The sequence below is a fragment of the Cricetulus griseus genome, chromosome 3, assembly GCF_003668045.3.
Source record: "Cricetulus griseus strain 17A/GY chromosome 3, alternate assembly CriGri-PICRH-1.0, whole genome shotgun sequence".
Lineage (NCBI taxonomy): Eukaryota > Metazoa > Chordata > Mammalia > Rodentia > Cricetidae > Cricetulus > Cricetulus griseus.
The window spans coordinates 54,227,642-54,246,744 of NC_048596.1; the positions used below are offsets into that span (position 1 = coordinate 54,227,642).

General features: G+C 52.8%; 2 protein-coding genes across 8 annotated transcripts; both read right to left on the reverse strand.

Annotated features, from left to right (window-relative positions):
• Window positions 1-3,064: 3,064 nt before the first annotated feature.
• On the reverse strand, window positions 3,065-9,642 carry Rin1 (Ras and Rab interactor 1). 3 transcript variants are annotated; one of them, XM_027408641.2, is made up of 11 exons: window positions 9,485-9,642; window positions 9,157-9,337; window positions 8,943-9,057; window positions 8,782-8,854; window positions 8,600-8,691; window positions 7,727-8,467; window positions 7,186-7,491; window positions 6,730-6,888; window positions 6,480-6,631; window positions 5,395-5,687; window positions 3,065-4,587 (listed from the first exon to the last, which is right to left on the reverse strand). In XM_027408641.2, exons 1-11 carry the CDS (start codon window positions 9,637-9,639, stop codon window positions 4,461-4,463), a joined length of 2,394 nt encoding a protein of 797 aa, XP_027264442.1. In that variant the 5' UTR covers window positions 9,640-9,642; the 3' UTR covers window positions 3,065-4,460. The 3 variants fall into 3 exon arrangements, with proteins under 3 accessions (XP_027264442.1, XP_027264441.1, XP_027264440.1); XM_027408640.2 differs by having other exon boundaries at window positions 3,065-5,687; window positions 6,757-6,888; XM_027408639.2 differs by having other exon boundaries at window positions 3,065-5,687.
• Window positions 9,643-10,464: 822 nt separating this feature from the next.
• On the reverse strand, window positions 10,465-18,980 carry Brms1 (BRMS1 transcriptional repressor and anoikis regulator). 5 transcript variants are annotated; one of them, XM_027408643.2, is made up of 10 exons: window positions 18,822-18,980; window positions 14,595-14,740; window positions 14,411-14,501; window positions 14,118-14,245; window positions 13,919-13,998; window positions 13,745-13,841; window positions 13,094-13,186; window positions 11,910-11,974; window positions 11,259-11,298; window positions 10,465-10,917 (listed from the first exon to the last, which is right to left on the reverse strand). In XM_027408643.2, exons 2-10 carry the CDS (start codon window positions 14,731-14,733, stop codon window positions 10,910-10,912), a joined length of 741 nt encoding a protein of 246 aa, XP_027264444.1. In that variant the 5' UTR covers window positions 14,734-14,740; window positions 18,822-18,980; the 3' UTR covers window positions 10,465-10,909. The 5 variants fall into 5 exon arrangements, with proteins under 5 accessions (XP_027264444.1, XP_035297934.1, XP_035297935.1 ...); XM_035442043.1 differs by having other exon boundaries at window positions 14,595-14,779; window positions 18,822-18,970; XM_035442044.1 differs by having other exon boundaries at window positions 14,595-14,752; window positions 18,822-18,968.
• Window positions 18,981-19,103: the final 123 nt, after the last annotated feature.

Genomic DNA, 19,103 nt, shown 5'->3' on the forward strand with positions numbered 1-19,103 from the left:
GCTCCTTGGAATATGCAATCTGGGTCCAGCTGGGAGTCCAGTTCTCTCTCCTAGCAGATGTCTGACCCGAACATCTGGCCACATCTTCTCTCAAGAAAAGGAATCCTGGAACCTGTGTCTTGGCTAGAAGGGCCAGCCCTGCCTGAGTTGTGCAGGCAAACCCTTCTGAAGCCTGTGTAAGGGCACCTGTGGGTGTAGGCTCTCTGCTCAAAGGGAGGATCAGCTTGGCCCAGTTTGCTGAGGACTTTTCTAACTTCAGTCCCCACTACTAGGATCTCACTCCAACCACACATACCCAAGGCCTGGGTAAACAAGGTGATTGATCCCACTGTCACAGGGACTATTTCTTTGTGCCACATCCTTTCCCAGCTACCCTAGTCCCTGTCTTTCTGATCTCTGCCACACCCGTGCTCTGGAACTTGCTCCAGAGGCTCTTTTCCTTCTTTGTCCAACTCTTCTTCTTCCTGGCCCTCACCATCCCCCAGGATCCCTGCCTCTATCTGTCCTGTCTAATTCATCTCTTTTTCCTCTGTTTCTGGGTCTCCATTTCTCCTTCAGGGGTCTCCTGCCCGAAGAAGTGTCCCCATGTTGGTCTGGGGTCTGTCTCTTTGCTTTCAGCTTCCTTCTGCATCTCTGCTCTACATCTCCCATCACTCCCCATCTATTTAGCAGTGTCTCTATCCTGCCACCATCCCTGGGTGGTCTAGCCTCCCTCCTCTCTCCCTGCACTGTATCCTGGGGGCTGGCTGGGGTGGAAGCCAGGTCTGGGGTCTGTGACCAGGCCAGGAAGGAGAACCCGAGCAGACATGATATTTACTTTGGGACTTCAAAGTGGAACCCAGGCTGCGGTGGGGGTGGAGGGGACTGGCAAGCAAAAGCCAGACTGAGGTCAGTTCATGCTCCTCCCCAGTGAGGGTCTCCTTGGTGACACACACCTCCCCCGTGGGACACCAGACCCAGAGTAGAGATGGAATGGGCTATTTTGGTGCAGAGTTCCAAGAAAGGCACTTCCTGTACCCTCACCCTCACCCTGCCCCCATCCTTTCTTCCTGTCACCCTGCAGCTAGGTCTGGGCAGCTTGGTCCCCCCACCTCCTGTAAGCATCCCTCAGCTGGGAACACAAGGATTTCTGGGGATGGTAGGAGCAAGGGCCTCAGTCTCAGCAAGAAAACATCCGAGGCACTGGGGCAGCCCATGCATTCTCTCCTTCTGGCAGAGGCTTCGCCTGGCAGGGCAGCGTGGGTCTGTAACCCTGTCAGCCCCATGCAATGGGACCAGACAACTCTAGCTTTTCCCGACCTTTAAGAGTCCACCAATAGACTGCCAGCCTGAGCCTGGAGGATCCAAGATGGACTGTGAAGGTCACCTCCTCAGCTAAAGACATCCAGCTGCTAAGGCCAGGGAAGGTTACAGGGGTGGGGGTGGAGGGGTGTTTCCCAGCCTGGAAGGCTGGGCTGATTGTCTCATCCTACAGCTCAGCAAAGAGGCCTAAGTCTCACCCAGGGGGTACCCTTCAGGAAGGGCCACCACCATGACACTTGGATCCAAAGCCCACTCAGGCCCCTAGAGCCCCAGCTCCTGGGCCAGTGCCGGTCCCCATCCTCCATCCTTTAGCTCCTCCTGTGAATCAGGCTGGAATCTGATGAGCTCAGGCTGCCCCGCCCAGCCTGCCTGCCTCAGCTCTTGCCTAGCCCGTGAGGTCACCACACCCTTGCAGGGGTCTTCTCAGCAGTTCAGTTTCCTCAGGGGGCCCACAGGGAGCTGGGTGGGGGAGGGAGGCTGGGTTAAGCCAGATATTAGGAGATTGGGGTTGGACCTTCTGTTCATGTTCCAAAGTATGGTGTGGTGTGGTGTGGTGTGTGTGTGTTGGGGGGTTCATTTCCAGGGATTAGACAGAATAGTAAGTAGAAGCTGTGATATTACATTCATCCAGAACATGGATGTAACTGTATTAAAGATGTGAGTGTTGTTGGCACTCTTGCATTGGTAGGCCTGAGTCAGGAAGTCTGTGTCATTACAGGCCTGGGTCCACAGTCCCCATGTATGTCATAGTGGTGCCCGGGTGTGCATGTTATCCTTGGGGGTGCCTGGCACTGTAGTACCCACTGGGAGAGCAGTGTCACTTTGCATTGGAATGTGGGTCAGAGAGTCACTATGCTCTAAACTGTAAATGTGAACACTGGTCATAAGGCCACAGTAGGATGCTAAGGAGGGTGGGTCAGATTGAGTCTCAATGACTGCCATTCACTCCACCCCTTGGACCATCCCATAGGCCCCTCCCTGTTTCTGGCCCTGCTGGGCCCTAGAATCTGACTCAGGCAGCCCTTTCCTCACTCCACTCCTGACCCCCTTTCAAAGTGGTCTTCTACCTCCAGTAGGGTATTCATTATTCCTTGGGATAGCACCAGGGGAGAAGAGCCCCTAGTGTGGAGCTGAAATGAGGCATGCATATCCCTTGGTAGAAGTGATAGAGGATGTACCACCCCTGGAACAGACAGGACGGGTTTGGATGAAGACTTCCCAGATCCACCATTCTGCATTATTCCACATATATTTTTACAAGTGCCAATTCCGGCCCAGGCATTGTTCTAGGTCCTTGAAGGCCTGCTGGGAAGAAGGCCAGTATGGCTCTGTCATGCCACTGGGAAGACAGATAATAAACACACACACACAAACCGACGCCCTGACTTTAAAATGGCAAATACAACATTGCCAAGCAAGGAAGTGACATGTCTGCTTTCAAGACACCCAACCAGTGTCCCCATCCTGCACTGCAGCAGTGGTCACTGGACAAGGGACAGCACATCTCAGAGCCTTGACCTCTAGGACATTGGTAGAGTTCCCTGGAATGCAGTGGTTCACAGTTACCCCTAGATCACAGCACCTAGAACTGTCTCTATACCACAAAATCCACTCACCCCCCCTTTTTTAAGATGGGGTCTTGCTGGCTTTCACTAGGTAACCAAGGATAACCCTTAACTCCTCATTCTCCTGTTTAGCTCCCCAAGTACTGGGATTACAGATGTGTGTTCCGATTGCCTGGCTTTGATTGTTGAGAGTATGATTAAATGATTCCTTCTCTCTGGAAGGTATATGTTGAGTTTTCTGTCTGTAACAAGCCACTTTCCTGAAGAAGGCCTCAGGTTCCTTGTTTATAAAATGGAGACATTGGGAGGAGAAAAATAAGATGGACACACTAGTCTCAGACTGTTGTATTACTACCAACTCTGCCTGGTTAGTCTTCCATTGATCCCAAATTGTACTCGTACTGACTTGGCCTGGATTGGTAGGTAATCAGATTTTTTTTTTTAAAAAAAAATTCAGACAGCAGGCAGGACCCAGAAGTGCTTCTTTAAGCCATAGCTGGATCTGCACTGAACTCTAAAAGCCCAGAATTAGAACTGAGCACAAAAGGCAGGGCCTATGGAGGTCCCAGAGTCTTGGTTCCCATGAGACCAGCTCCGTATCCTGCCTGCGGGGTTCTCTGAGCATCCTTTTCAGACATTCCAGGTCCTTACCCTGGGACTGCACGCCACACCCCCTGTGTCTCATTCCCAGAAACAGCTTTCCTACCCCACCCCACCCCAGTCCCTTACTGCTGGTTATCAAGCTTCAGTCATTGGACACCATTTATTGAGCCCCTGTGGAGTGCTCTGTCCTGTACAAAGCATTGCAGGGAGGGAGGGCATATCATGGAATAGAGGGCCATGTTGTTCAGGGCCGTGAAGTCCCAGAAACCCTGTCTATGCCTCTGGGTGGTAGAGAGGCAAAAGGAGCTGGGACCATCTTCTCCCTCTGCTCGATATTAGATACCAGATGGGCTTGCCCCTTCTCATACACTCTCCCCTACGAGAGAGGGGCATGCAAGTGGGTAAGAAGGAACATTGGTGGCCTAGTGACTACTTTGGAGACCTACACTGGCTAGATGTGGGTCTGAAAGTCAGGGTCCACACTTCTACCTCCTGGTAATCGTGCATGGCATGTGAGCTGGTGTCCTTGTGCTGAGGCCCAGGAGAGTGCCTCTGATACTGGAAACAATTCTTCCCTAAGAATCTCTGACTGCAAGTGGCCTCTGCCCTGCATTTTCCAGGCTGTCAATAGCTGTAAGAGTATAAAGCCAGTGACTGCCTACACTTTATGGCTCTTAAACTCTCATTATCCATACTCCCCACCCTGGCCGGGAGGGGTGTGTGTGTCACCCTCTGTAGCTTCTTAGGCTGTGCATGCCCTCTTGTGGCTATTGGTGGGCATTTTCCTCTGCTCAGATTTGCAGCTGGCTTCCCTCTGGCCTTGAGGGGTAGTTTGCTAAGACATTTTGGCAATTACCTGCAGTGGGCCCACAAGCTTTGTGCTGTGCCTTATGGTCAAGCTTTTGCAAGAGCCCCAAAAGAGGAGTACAAAGACAACGTTTGTGGAGCACCGCTCTCTGTTCTGGAAACTTCTCTTCCTGCTGGTGGGCATTACTTCCCAGGGTCCAGTTTCCCAGAAATACTGAAGTGCCTCACTAGATTTCTGATCTTGAAAAAAGGCTGGAACATAGGTGCTTTCTCTCTTGTGACCTGATCTCCAGTGCAGTCTCTGAACTGACTGAGGAAGAAGACACAGATGAGACCAGCCTGGTGGGGGCAGGCGCCCTAAAGAATGACGTGGCTTCTAACACCTGTCCTGTTCTCCCTTTCACCTGCCCAGTCTTTGTCACCAAGTATCCATGTGGGGCCTGGATCACTCCTGGAGCCCTGCAAAACAGTACTCATATCCCCTCTTTGCAGACCAGGGGAGAGCTGTTTGGGGACCTTTGCTGTCATTCTGCCGCCACCCTGGCCCCTGGAACTAAGAGCGATTGGAATTGTTCAGGGACTTGAAATGCCAGCAACTCTGCCTGTGCCCATGGGCAGCACGAGAGGCAAAAGAAGCCAGGAACACCCTTCCTCCTATGCTGGAGTTGGCTATTGGATGACTTTGTTCCTTTCCAGGGACATTTATCCCTGTGGACTAGGGAGGAACACAGGCCAGGGGCCTTGGACACAGGGTCTTGGAGTCTCCTAACTCTCTTAACTTGCCCTAGTCTATGTGTCCAGCCCCCATTTCCTAGCAGGTGGACTCATGAAGATCAGATAGAGGCAGTGGCAGACACAACAGAGAACTGGGTGTGGGTGGTGAAGGAAGCTTGGCAGCTGGGAAGAGCATATTTAGAGGCTCCTGGAGGCCCAGGTGACCCTCTTGGCTCTTTCTGGCTACTCTTCTGCAGCCTGGCTTCCCTCTGCCTTTTGCTCCTCTGGTTGTACACGACCTCCTCTGGCCTGATTCTCGCCTCCTCCTTGGTCAACAGTTGTCTCCAACTCTCCCTCACTATTCCCGCCCCCTTTCTCCTCCTCCCATGCTCCCGCCTCTTGCCTCTCACTGCCTGCCTTTGCCTTCTCTGTTGCAGCCCCCTGGGTCTCAGGCCTCTCTGCACGGCGGTAGATGAGGTAGCCAGTTGCAGGAAGCCCATGGGCCAGGGCTTCAGGGGGCAGACGATGGTAGCCCTGGTCCTTGTAGAGGAAGAGGCCGAATGCATCAGGATGGGTCACTCGGAACTTGGTGGCACAGAGTTGGCTCAGGGTGGCAATTGATGACCCTGGGGGTACTGCCAGGGTCTTGGAGGTGCAGCCTGTGCTGGGGTCCTGGTAGGCTACTCGGAGGAGGTGCTGTGCAGAAGACAAGAACAAGCCCTCAGCTATGCTGGGTGGTCACCTCCAAAGCAGAAGGGACAGGCTGAAGCTGTGCAGGAAGAGGGTGGGGTGGGTGACAAGAGCCCCGTGAGCTCCAAGGGGACACTGGGGCAGAGAGAAATGTGTTTGGGCTAGTGGTGCACGGCCAGCCCAGAGGGAACTTCAGAATCCTGAAGAGGTGGGTCCACTGTGTGCAGGGCTCTTTCTAACTGTTCCTGGGGCTAGTTACTTCCTGCTAACCCCAACATTCACCAGTGCATCTAACCTTCATGGCAGCCCAGATGCCCATTTTAGAGACTGGGAAACCAAGGCACAGGAAAAAAAAAGTGATAGAGCTGGGGCAAAGGTATAGCTACAAAGTCTAGACTCATAGCAAGACTGAGAAGGTTGAAGTTCAAGGTAGTGCACCCTGGCCAAGGCCCAAATGGGAGCATAGATGGAAGCTTGACGACAAGGAAGGTAGAACCTTGTTTGGTATTGGGGACCAAGAAGTTCTCACGCTCCACTTCAGTTTCTACCTCTTTATCTGTAAAATGGGGCAAACAATGCCCTACTTCAGAGTTTCTGTGAAGATTCAAGGAGCTGCCCTGGAGCTCAAAGCCCAGTGCCTGTGGCATGAAACACATTCCCTACACGGGCTGCTCTGATACTTAGATGGGCCTCTATTTCTATTGTAGGCTGATGCAGGGCTAGAGGAACGGTGCTGGGTGATGTCAGAGTCTCTCTGATCGCGGCCAGTTGGGGTAGACATGTGGAAGGGCCCCTTACCTGGAAGTTGTAGGTGGCCGGCAGGCGGCGCTGTTCCCAGAGGGCCAGAGAGCGCTGGAGCTCCTGTGCCGGGCTGAGTGGGAGAGCGCGGGCCTGGCTCAGGCCACTCAACAAGGCCAGGCTGGCCGACAGGCTGGTCAGGTAGTAGCCGCCTAGGAAACAGGGTACAGCTCAGGCTGGAGTAGGGCGTCCTGCCTTCCCTTCCTTACTTGCTCAGGACCTGCTAGCGACTAAGAAGCCTCAGTTCCACCTGGACAGGAAGTGAGGGTGCCCTCACCCTCTCCGGTGAGCAGGGTAGGTTCCAGTAGCTCCGACATGTACTCAGCTTCTAACAGAAGGTCAGGAAGGTCGCACTGAGCCAAGACAAGGCTCAGCAGAGGCAGGAACTCATCAGCGCCTGCATCCTCCCCTGTGGAAAAATGGGAAGGAAGGCGTTCCAGCCTCCTCAGAGGCCCAAAGGCTAGGGTCTAACCCCTGTTCTAGACAGTGACTCCTCCCACCACCTGCTAGACCCCCTAGACAGGACCGGACTGTCATGGCAACCACAGGGAAGAAAGACACTCCTCTCTCTAGAACCCCTGAGACGGGAGGGTTGGATCCTTCTGCCCTTTTGCAGTTCTGGGGGCCTGGGACCTTCTCCCTGAGAGAGGGGGTTCAGTCTCTACTCAGAAAGAGCTGGAGCAGGGGAAGGTGGTGAGGGTCATACCCGCCTGGGTTTTCAGGGCTGTGTAGAGCAACTTGCAGGCCTGCAGGAGCCACTTGATCTGGGCAGTAGGTGAATAGGTGCCAAGCAACTGAAGCAGTTTCTGGCGCACCTGTTCCGTCTCCACTGGGTAGGAGAGGGGCAGGTGGGACCCGAGGGCTCCAGGTCCCTGGGTCCGGGCCAGGTGGAAGCCCTCAGCTAGGCGGCCAAGGGAACCATCTGCGGAAAGACGCCGCCGCAGGCGGGCAACTAGGATAGGTCGAAGAGGCTTGAGAACAGAGCGATGCAAGGACTTCTCCAGAACCAGTTCTGCCAGAGGAGAGTAGACAGTCAGGGGGAAGGGGCCTGGAAGAGCAGGAGGCCCTGGTCAAGACAGGAGGTAGGAGAGGGGTGGGGCATGGAATTCACTGCAAAAGTAGTGGGGGGAAGTGGGGTGTAAGGAAACCAGGAGTCCATCATTAGGCACCAAGGCAAGGAGAGAGGTGGGTGAGGGAGGGTGGAGAGCCAGGAACTGAACCTGTGGAGGCCAGGGCTGGGGCCTTACCCAGCCTCTCCGGTGGTAGCAGCTTCTCAGGGCCCAGCTCTGCACTCAGCATGGCCCGGGCCCGGCTTAGGGCCTGGCGGATGCCCTGCAACTCCCGGGGCTCCGGACCAGCCCGAACCTGGGTCAGTAGGTCCTGCACTAGCTGACCCACAGCTGTGTATCGGTTCTGCATTAGCGTTGTGGCTGCCCGGCCCACCTGCCTCTCCGGTGCCAGCAGAGAGCAGAAAGCAGAACTCATGGACCGAAGCAAAGGCGGCCGCTGCCTTGGGCGGCCCAGGCGCGGGGAGGTGGTAGGGCTTCGGGGAGAACCCTCCTCCTCTGAGCTGCTGGGGGAGCAGCAGTCGGCCTCCTGAAGTGAAGGTAGGGGAGGAAGACTCTGGCCGGAAGCACTCCCTGGCACCCGATACCCCATTGAACTCTCCCTCTCCAGCAGCTGTCGAGGAGGCAATCTTGCTGTTTGGCTGGAAGAAGTCCCTGGCAGCACTGGGACTGGGGGAGGCGGCACAGCAGGTGGAGACAGAGGGCTGGAGGTCTCTGTGGACACACGCACTTTAAAACTCCTCTTGAATTTCTCTCGTTTGGTGGGGCCCAGATCCCCTGGGAAGAGGGGGTTGAAGAAGCAGAGGGCTGCACCAGTGCCCTGATCCAGCTCTTGAGGGGAGCGAGCCTTCAGCCTGGGTATCGGTGGGGCTTCACAAGGCCTCTGCTGAACCTTGGTGTTAAGGGAGGAACTCCAGAACTCTGGCAAAAAGAAACCAATGGGAGCCTCAGAGCTGGCTCTGGAGGGTGCCCACAAAGAAAGAACTTGGTTGCCCTTTCTTCCCCATTTGGTCTATGTTTCCGTCTGTACAATGGGCTGCAAGGAACGCTTACCCATGCCCAAATGGGAGATCGCCTCCAGCTCCTTGTGGGTGGTTGCCTGATGAATGGCTCTGGGGAGCCGGAGTGGGAGGAGAAGAATGTCCCTAAGGTCATAACAAGGAGCAGTCAAGAGCAAGTGGTATTCAGGTGCAGGGCGTGTGGTCATCAGGTACCCGGCAGGTAGGCAGACTCACCTGGTATGGCAGTATGCACAGATGAGCTGAACCAGGTCCTGGAATACGAGCTCTGAACCCTCCAAAGAGATGCCTGAGAGACACTGGGAGTGAGGCTGTTCTCTGGGGACCTCCCTCCCCAGCCTGTCTCCAGCCCCTTCCCGCCAGGCCAGCCCCCTCACCACCAGGGCTCTCTTGGATATAGTGGCTGGAGACAAAAGAGGGGCCACTGGCTTCTGGCAGCCGCACACACAGAGCCCGGCACTGGCGAGTGTTAGATTTCCGTACCAGGAAGGTCTGCAAGTGAATAGGATTAGGAGGCTCAATGCCTCCATGTCCAGGCCCTTTCTCTCCCACCCTTGGTGAGCCAGTCCTGGAGGAAGGGAAAAGACTCACCCCTGGAGGCTCTGTCCTCAACACGTGTAGTGCGGCTGCAGCGTTGGCCCGCAACTGTAACCACACCGGCCGGGTGATGAGCAGCCGTTCCCGCAGACTCACGGTGCGTGCTGGTTGTTGGGCCCCGCCTGCCTGTGCCCTGCTGGCGTCAGGCGTGTCATACAGAGGGTCTGGAGATGGACTGGGGGCAGACACGCAGACCTGAGCAGGGGTCTGGGCAAGCACCTCTTCCCCGTCCTGGGCTTCCCACCTATCCATCTGTCTTTGCCAGACCTTCCTGTCACTGCCCTCACCCCCTGCACCCAGTTGCCCTCCCAACTTCACTAACTTTTCTTTCTGTTGGTGCCCAGGAACAAAGTTTAGGTTGGCAGTTCCCAAAGGGTGTGCTTCTGTATCCCCAGGGTCTTCCATGGCTAGGAGCTCCTTCAGCTTCTCCTGGGACTCAGGAAGAGAATCCAACCCCCAAGGCACAGGCGGGCACATTCCTAGCGGTGAGTAACACTTCCTGAAGGCGGTTCACCCTGTCACGCCCCGCCAGTTAACTCTTGTATGTCCACTCCATGTGGCCAGTGTCCACTTCTATTCTGGGCCCAGCCTTGAATGGCAGGGGCCCCCTTTATGTTAGTGTCACTATTAGGGCCTCAGCTGTGGGAGGACCACCTCCACACAGCGTTTCCTCATATAGAACCTCACACTATGCAGCTGGGTAGGGAGGAGTTAAACAGGGCAGACCAAGTTCCCACAGGCCCAAGTCTCACCCCTGTGTCACCTCAAGAAGTCTGTGGTCACTTGCTCATCTGCTTCTGCCTTGGAGGGGGTCACCCTTGTGGGAGAGCACCCCCTACTGGTCACAGATGACTCATTCCTGAACCTAACTTGGGTTTTGTGATTTCAGGTTGCTATGGAGAAAGGATGCTGTGTCTCCATGGAAACTAAACCCTTTGCTTAACTGAGGTTCTGGGGGTGGTTCTGACACTCATGCTAACCAGGGGAGAGTGTGGCTGTGAGGTTGTCAGCACATGGTGCTGCTGCTAGCTGCCTCCCACACACAGGCCCTGCCAGCCTGCCTGCCAATCTGCCAAGTGACTGGGGCAGGTGCAGACATGACCTGGCCTCCAGGCATGCCTTCATCCAAGGCCATGTGCTTCATTTGTTTGCCTGGGCCACACCACGTGTAGACTCCAGCTCTGGGCCCAGGCTCGTTTCTAAGTCACAATGTTCTGAACAACAGGGACCCCAGAAGAGTCTGTCCCAGGTGTTCCCCATAAAGCCTTGATTCCTTTTAAGAGAACAGCAGACACACACTGGTCAAGGTCCAAGGATGAGTTTTATTCCAGTCTTTAGAATCTGGGAGGCAGACACCAGGAATGGCCCTGAGAAAGTCTGGGAAGATGCCATCTCCAGCGATAGCTAGGAGGGGCAAGACCCCAACATGTTTCTGGCTCAAGAGTTCCCCAGCTCCTGGCTCAGTGGGGAGGGCTGCTGCTGTCATATGAAGCCTATCTTTATTGGGGGGACAATAAAGGAAGTTACTCTTGGGGGGGGGGCAGGAACGGAGTCTTGCTTGGCCAGGTCAGCTTCAGGGTCACGGCTATGCAGATCCCAAGGAGAGCAGAGGAGCCCAGGCCAGTGTTGGTCAGGGGACAGCAGTAACACTGGAGGACTACCAGGCAACCCCCTGCCTTTGCAGAAAAATGTTAGTCCTGTGTGTGGTGCCAGCTGCTCCAAGGACCCTCTGAGTGGAAATGCAGTGTCAGGGTCCTAGGGGCAATGGGAAAATCACTACAAGGAAGGTGAATCAAAGAGAACAACCACTGCCTGAGGCCCTGGGGAAACACCATACTCCCCTCACCCACAGGGCTTCCTTTCCCTGCCCTCTGACCCACCCTGCTGCGGGCCAGCTCCAGTCCACCTTTATCTCTCTGTGGTGCTGAACTTGGGACCAGAGGCTTACCCATGCTAGGCAAGCACTCTACCACTGGGCCCTCCATTTTACCTTTACAAGTCCTTGCCAATCTGGTTCCTATTCCCCAAACTCCCACAAAATCCTCAAAGTGAGATCAAGCTATGGATTCTGACAGGGCCACCTCTTTGGTTCTTACCATCTGGTTTTCTCTTCTGAGGAGACACTGCTGCCCTGGCCTGGGTGTAGAGAAGACAGGGGCCTTTAGAGTCTACTTTAACTTGTTGACACTGCCCCCTCTACACCAAGGGTGAAAGCTGCTGAGTCAAATTGCATGAAATATAAAAAACTCCCTACACCAAGCTCTCTCAGGGGCAGCTTTTCTCTTGTTCATCAAAACTGTCTGGATTGGCCGGGCGTTGGTAGCGCACACCTTTAATCCCAGCACTCAGGAGGCAGAGGCAGGCGCATCTCTGTGAGTTTGAGGCCAGCCTGGTCTCCAGAGCGAGTGCCAGGATAGGCTCCAAAGCTACACAGAGAAACCCTGTCTCAGGGAAGAAAAAAAAAAAAACAAAAAAAAAACAAAAAACAAACAAACAAAAAAAAACAACAAAAAAAAAACCTGTCTGGACCAACGGCTAACCAGAACACATCCTTTTCCTTCCTCAGGTCAGTCTAGGAGGACTACAAATAAGCTACCACAAAGTTGGTACCAGGGCTGAGGCAGATATTGCTGAGGGGCAGGCAGAAAACTCCCTAAATACCCTCAGATACCAGAGCTGTCATGAGTGTATGAGAGAGGGGTGGGGGTGGCAGAGCAGGATGGGTAAACAGGCAGCAGCAGACCTACCTTTTTGATAGCCGTCCAGTCTTCCAGAATGTCGATCTCCTGCAGCATGTATACAATGTATGGGCCTGCACAGGGGTCAAGGAAGAAAGATGACAACAGGAGACAGGGGACAAGGCTCCACTGGATGGCCACAGGTGGCAGTGCCACCTGTCTCCTGCTTAGGAGAGGTGGTACATCGGTAGTGTGGAGGGGGTGACAAGAGCCTTTTTATTTTTTGAGACACAGTCTCTATGTAGCCCTGGCTGGCCTGGAACTCACAGAGAGCTGCCTGCCTCTGCCTCCTGAGTGCTGGGATTAAAGGTGTGTGCCTTTACACTCAGTAAGACCCTGGGCTTAATCCAAGCTCCACCTCCTGCCTCAGGGACCCTAGTTCTTGGTGAGTGTGGGGATTGTGGTGGGCACAAAACCTTACCCATTCCCTTCACACACACTCATATTTTTTTTTTTTCCAGATCAGCTGACCAAGGCCCATCCTATCCTGAGGGGCCCTGCTCCTGCTGCTTTGTCTGGCTCTGTCAGGAACTGGCTCATTGGACCCTTCCTCACCTAAATGTAAATAGTGGCCTCTTCCCTCCTGATAGCACACTATGCTATGGATCTGAAATTTACCTTTACCCACAATGGTTCAATAAAATCTCCATCCCACCTCCATCCTGAGGTGGTCCCAGGGCTGACACTGTGGATGTGGAAGATCTCAGTGCTATGCTGTGCAGCACATGAGAGTCAAAGACAGTGAGTCCCCTGTCTCACTGTTCAATACAGAAGAGAACACATGTATAGGGCTGGGGGCTATGGACCAGGAGAGACCTCAGAGGACACAGCATCTGACATGACACCCCTGCCCAGACAAGCAATAGCTCCAGAAGGGTCAAGCAAGGCCTGAGAGCATGGAGTTTGACCAAATATAAGGACATTGAGGGAAAGCCACAAGGCTCCAAAGGCTGATCCTTTCTCAGGAAATTACTATGAGTCAGTGAGCTGAGTTTTCTGTTTCTTTGGGGTCCACTGAGCTCAAGAGGACATAGGACACAGAAGAAAATCCTGACAACTGGACATTTCAGGTGACACCAAATGACCATAAATGATTCTAGTTTGACTCTGTCCCACACAATCCCTCTAACTTCCCTGAGTCCAGGGCCTGCCTTGTCCTGCCCAGTTTCAGGGGACTTTGAGTGGAAGGATACCAGAAACGAGAGGTGCCTTCTTCCTCTTGCTGGGTGGCAATGAGTCCCAGGTCTTTGAGCTGCCTCTGGCGTGTAGTTTGTCATCCCACCACTCTGTGCCCAGAGACTCAGAGTCAGGATCAGGACAGTGACCCACAGGTAACTCCCACTATCCCTGTGGTTTTACCATGGACCAGCCTGGCCTCCCCTCCCTTCCCCATCACCACCAGGGCAGTGGCCCCAACCTTGGGCTTGAGGCTGGTGACCTCTTGGGACCACTGAGGTCCTTACTGCATTTGGTGCAAGCCGGCAAAGATGAGATGACACTGCCCTTCGTGGTTAAGCCCCAGTTTTTCCATTTGCTTAGTAGACAGGATGAAGGTAATTCCTGGACCCCATGTGAATGCAGATGCCACCATCATGGAGAGGACTATGGTTTTTATATGCATCCATGTGTCAGCTGGATAACCCCCACTCTGAATGGGGACAGGCAAGGGTGCCAATCTGCTTGAGTCCCAACTATATGTGGAATACTGAGCTAGACCCTTTCCTGAAGACTCATTCAGTCCTCACAGGGATCCTAAAAAGTGGGCTGTTTGACTCCCCTTATGCAGCCTGGGAAGCTGAGCTCCAGGGGTGGGGAGGTACTGCAGGATTGGGCCCTCGCCTCACCAGAGCTGATGTCTAGGCTCTGGCGGTCCTCCTCCAGCCTCTGGATCCGCTCCTGCAGCTCCCCAAGGAGTGTGTCATACAGCAGCAGCTTCTCACTCTGGGAGGGGAGAGCCTTTCAGCCAGGGGAACTACTGGACCTCAGTCTCCCTCCCAGAGGCCCACTTGCCAGCTCACCTCTAGGTGCTGTTTGGCTCCCTGGAGTTCACACTCATATTTATTCCTGATCACATCCAGACAAAAGCCCTTGTAAATTCCTGCAAAGGGGGAGAGGAGATCTGCCCTAATGTGCCCCAAAAGGAGACCCACAAGGATAGGGAGAGGCAGGGCAGGTGACAGAAAGCTATGGTTCTGGGAGGAGAGGGCAGCTACAGACCTGCCACCTGGATTCGGATCTTTAGGCTCTGCTGCAGCCCTCCTAGAGGCTCTGTATATTCTGGGGCTCTCTCAGCCCCCACTTCCTCCAGTCGTAAACGCAGCTGGCTCAACCGTTCCCTGAACAACCTGGAATTAAAAACAGCTGTGTACCACTGGTTTCTCCAGCGATCACCTGTCCTCAGGCAAGTGCTTGCCAAACACCTGCTCCCATTATGCCCCATTTGCTGCTCTTCATTATGGGCACCTGCACCCCGGTTGCCCAAAGGCCCACCCCAAGACTCCCAAGCTCACTTCTCTTTCAGCTCTGAGAACTGCTTTTCCAGGTCCAGCATCTCACTGACACACTCACTGCGGCGCCGCTCATAATCTTCGTCATCCATCTCTGAGAGAAAAGCCAATTAGTGTTGGTGCTGCAGGGGCAAGTTGTTGCTTTTTTGTGTGTGCATGTTTGTGACACTTTTTTGCAGGGGCTCACCTGAGCTCTCCTCCTCTGACTCAGTCTGGCTGCCGCTCCGTTCCTCCTCGCTCTCATCCGCCTCTCCATTCACCTCAGCTGCTGAGTCGCCTTCTGCCTCCATCTCTTCTGCTTCTTTGCCTGGAGGCTGGATGGGCATCTGGGCTCTGGGAAAGGGACTATGGGCTATCACTCACCACTGTCCACTATCAGAGCAGGCAAACAGGGAGTTTGACCAAATATAAGCCTTGAATGAAATAAGGGGCAGTGACTGTTGTCACCACACTGAACATACACTTTATAGACTTACAGAATCCTGGGGTGCTTGGGAATGTTGGCCAAGGGTATGAGTCAGGGATTCCCACTGCTGATGGGACTGGACCCAAGCTTCTGATTGGGTCCTACAAGACCCTTTGTGGACTGGAATTGAACTATAAGTCTAGCTCCTTCACCTCACTAAATGGCCAGTTCTCACACTCCTACCCCATTTCTTTGTCCATGTGATTGCCTACAATGTCCTCAGCCTTTCTTCCCAATACCGTCTCACAATTCTCTAGTCTGTCCCTGTGTTCTAGATCAAATCCTATCATCTGCTTCTTCAGCCCCCAGTGTTTCCTTCTCCCTACAAATCTTCAGCTCCTGCTTTCTGGCCCATATTGGAAGCTTAATCTTTAATGTAACAGTGTTTAGACATGAGACCTTCAGGTTATCTATGATTGGTTTACTACATACACACACACACACACATCATGGAGCATATATGAAGGTCAAAAGACAACTTGTAGGAGTCCATTCTCTCCTATCATCAACACTGGACTCTGGTGGCAGTTGCCTTTACATGCTGACCATTTGACTAGCCCAAGGTGGGGGCTTCTAAGGTGATTAGGTCACCCTCAGTGTACTGATGCCTATTCAGCAGAGGATTCCTGAGAAAATACGGGTCTTTTCTCCCCACCTTCTGAAAGGTGCTGCTCCAGCAAAAAGGCCCCTGCCAGACATGGGTTCCTCAACCTTGGTCTTGCCAGACCCTAGGACTCAGACAGTTTTTTATGTATGGGTGTTTTGTACTGTGTCTTTGTACCATGTGTGCGCAGCGCCTCTGAAGGAGGCACAGGATGCCTTAGAACTGGAATTACAGACATGTAACTAAGCTGCAATGTGGGGGCTGAGAATGGAACCTGGGTCCACTGGAAAGCCAGCCAGTGTTAATTGCTGAGCCATCTCCCTAGGAACACCAACACCATTTTTAAAAATGTCTGATGCTTGGGATTAAACTCCGATTCTTTTTGGTTTGTTTTTTCTTGAGACAGGGTTTCTCTGTGAAGCCCTAGCTGTCCAGGATCTCACTCTGTGATTACCAAGCTGGCCTTGAACTCCGCCTGCCTGTGCCTCCTGTGTGCTGAGACTAAAGGCAAGAACCACCACCAGCTAAATTCAGATTTTTATTTTTTAATTTTTTTGTTTGTTTTTTTGTTTTTTTGGGAGACAGGGTTTCTCTGTATAACAGCCCAGGCTGTCCTAAAACTTGGCCTTGAACTCACAGAGATCTGCCTACCTCTGCCTCATGAGTGTTGGGAAAGATAGTATTTTATTACTGAGCTATGAACCCAGCCTTTCTTGAGAATCAGTCCCCCTAAGTTGCCTAAGCTGGCCTCAAACCACTAGTAACCCCTCACACCTCACCTTCCCAAACTGCTGATATCACAGGGTTACAGGCCCTCACCACAACTCAGCTTGTTCTGTATAAATGACCCAGTCTCAGGATTTTGTTTTGGTAAAAGACAGGGGATTGAACTTGGGTTCTCGTAAATGTGGAGCCCTAACTCTACCCCAAACCCCCAGGATTCCTTAAGGACTTAGACAGAAAGCACCTTCCTATGTGGAAGTTCAGATGTGCTCAGGTTTTTCCTACCATTAAGAAAAAACAGAGCTGGGTGGTGGTCCACACACCTTTAATCCCGGTACTCAGGAGGCAGAGGCAGATAGATCTCTGTGAGTTCAAGGCCAGCCTGGTCTACAGATGAGTTCCAGGACAGCCAAGACTACCCAGAGAAACCCTGTCTTGGGAGAAAAACAAAACAAAACAAAACAAAACAAAACAAAAACCACAAAACAAAACAAAAACCCAGAAAAAAGGAGAGAAGTATGAGCAGGTTGCTAGCATGTACGAGGTTTTGGGCTCAATTCCCAGTACTAGAAAGGGAAAAATAAAAAAGAGAGAGCCTGATATGATACAGGCTGATGCAGGAGGTCTGCAAGTTCCAGGCCATCCTGGGATAGATAGTGACACTCTGTCTTAAAACAAAAACAAATGTTCAGTGATAGAGTTGCTGCTTGCAGAAACAGCTGGACTAGATCCTCTGCCCTGTGGAAAACAAATACAATTAAAAAAATAAAGCCAGGTGTGGTGGTACAGGTCTGTTACCGTAGCACTCAGGAGGCAGAGGCAGGAGGATTACTAAAAATTCATGCCCAGCCTGGTATACAGTGAGTTTCAGGCTGGCAATAGTTGGTGAGGCTATGTCAAAAACCCCAAATAAGTAAGTCGGTAAATGAATGAATGCATACAAAACCTGGCCCAGTTTACTTAACTTCTATAGTTCTCCAGGCCTTGTTTATACTTGCTGTTGTGACTTTTATCTCCTACTCTTTCACTGGGTACCCAGTACTCACACTGAAGCCACTCTAGCAGAATTACACAGCAACTTCCTTGTAGCAAATGCCACCAGCATTTTTCAGTGCTTACCTTAGATGGCCTTTCAAAAACATTAAACACTGCTAAGCCTTCCCTTCACACACCCCCTACTTATCTAATATTTACTAAGCACCTAATATACGCCAGGTACCAACAGTCACTGTGGTAGAAGCTAGAGTATAGTTGTGACAGACAGTCTTTGGCCTCAAGGAAATGACAAGTTCCTGGGAGAGAAGGCAAAGAAACAGACCTTTATAAAGTGTGAAGAGAGTCAAAACTAGGGTGTTATGGGAAAGGTGTCTAGACAAGATCTTGCTGCAGAACTAACAGCTTCCAGAGGAAGATAGACTAGGTGAGAACTTGGCAGACAAAAGAGGGATCATTTCTGGCAAGTGCAAAGATCTAGAAATGGGAAAAGGGACCAATGACGTGGGCATGTAAGCTCCCACTAGACCCAGGTTTCAGGAACTCGGTTATCTACATATGGCAGGTTGTTGAGGATTCATGTAGTGACTGGTCAGGCAGAAAATGTGAGAAGGGGTTTGTGATGGAACTCCCAAGGTCAACCAAAGAGGTAGGGGAGAACCTCTGCAGAAATAGATTGATCATCTGAGAAAATAAGCCATTCCGGATGCAAATACTCTCTCTGCCAGTGGGGGCTTCTATTTCACGCTGCTGTTACTCCTACATCTCCAGCTATAGTGGGGTAGACACCCCCCAAGCTTTCATAATTTCCATCTCCTATTCTCTCATTTTCATGTCCATCCACCCAGTGAATGTGGGAGTCTCACCAGGACAGGGGCTGCACAACTGTCTTATTCACCCAGCACAACACCCGCTCACTGTATGACTGGAGATGTCTAAACACAAAGTAAACAACAACAACAACAAAAAAAAAAAACCTTTGCAGTGCAGGAATTGGCTTTTGCTTCTCTTCTCAGTAACACTACTTACATTGGTGGCCACCCATTCAACTAATTATAGTGATGGACCTGCAGGAAAGTTTAGTAGCATTTCCTCCTGCTCTGAAAACCTAGGTACCCAAAACTGCATGACTGTTCCCCTTCTCAGGGCTCAGGTGCCCGCGCGGGCAATTCCTTTTCACCGTTATGTATATGTACTTTCTAAGACGCAGCACGAAGTCTTAAAGACCTCCTTCCTCCAGCTGACTCCGATCCTGACTTCGTTAAATGAAGTCACAACCGTCTCTTTTTCACCCAGGTACAACAAACAGGGGATATGCCACTGCTGACGGCTGTAAGAAGTGGAAGAGGCGCGCTGTAAGGCGCAGTGTACGTGCAGTTTCTCTTTGCAGAGGTCTGAGCACCTCCGGAGCAAGCCTCCAGGGAAGGGATACCCCTCCCTACAGACGCGGAGAACAAACTCACTGCGGCGCTCCGGGAGCATCCAGCCGCGATCCACCCTCCGATTCACCGAGCTGGCCAGGGAACCGCGGGCTCGTCTAAGGCCAGCACTAGAGCCGAACCGGTTAAGTCTCTGCTTTGGCTCCGACCCGGGAAGCCCAATCCAGCGCCAGGCGTGACCATACGCACCGTAGGGACTGGGGCCTCCGGCCTCACGCCCGAGACTCTACGAGAGCTGTCGGACCCAGGCTGTAAACGCCACCGCCGTTGGCCTCTGGGAATGAGCTGCGAAGGTCCCTCTTTCTCCAGGAGGGGCCGACGCTTCCGTGTGCGTCATCAAAGGGCGCCCGCCGCGAAGTTTACAATCGACCCACCGGTGCTCAGGCATGCCGGGATACCGCGGGCGGGTCCCCATAGCAACCGGCCCACCGTCTCCCCGGCCTCCCAGCCTGCCCCAGCATTGTGGTCTGT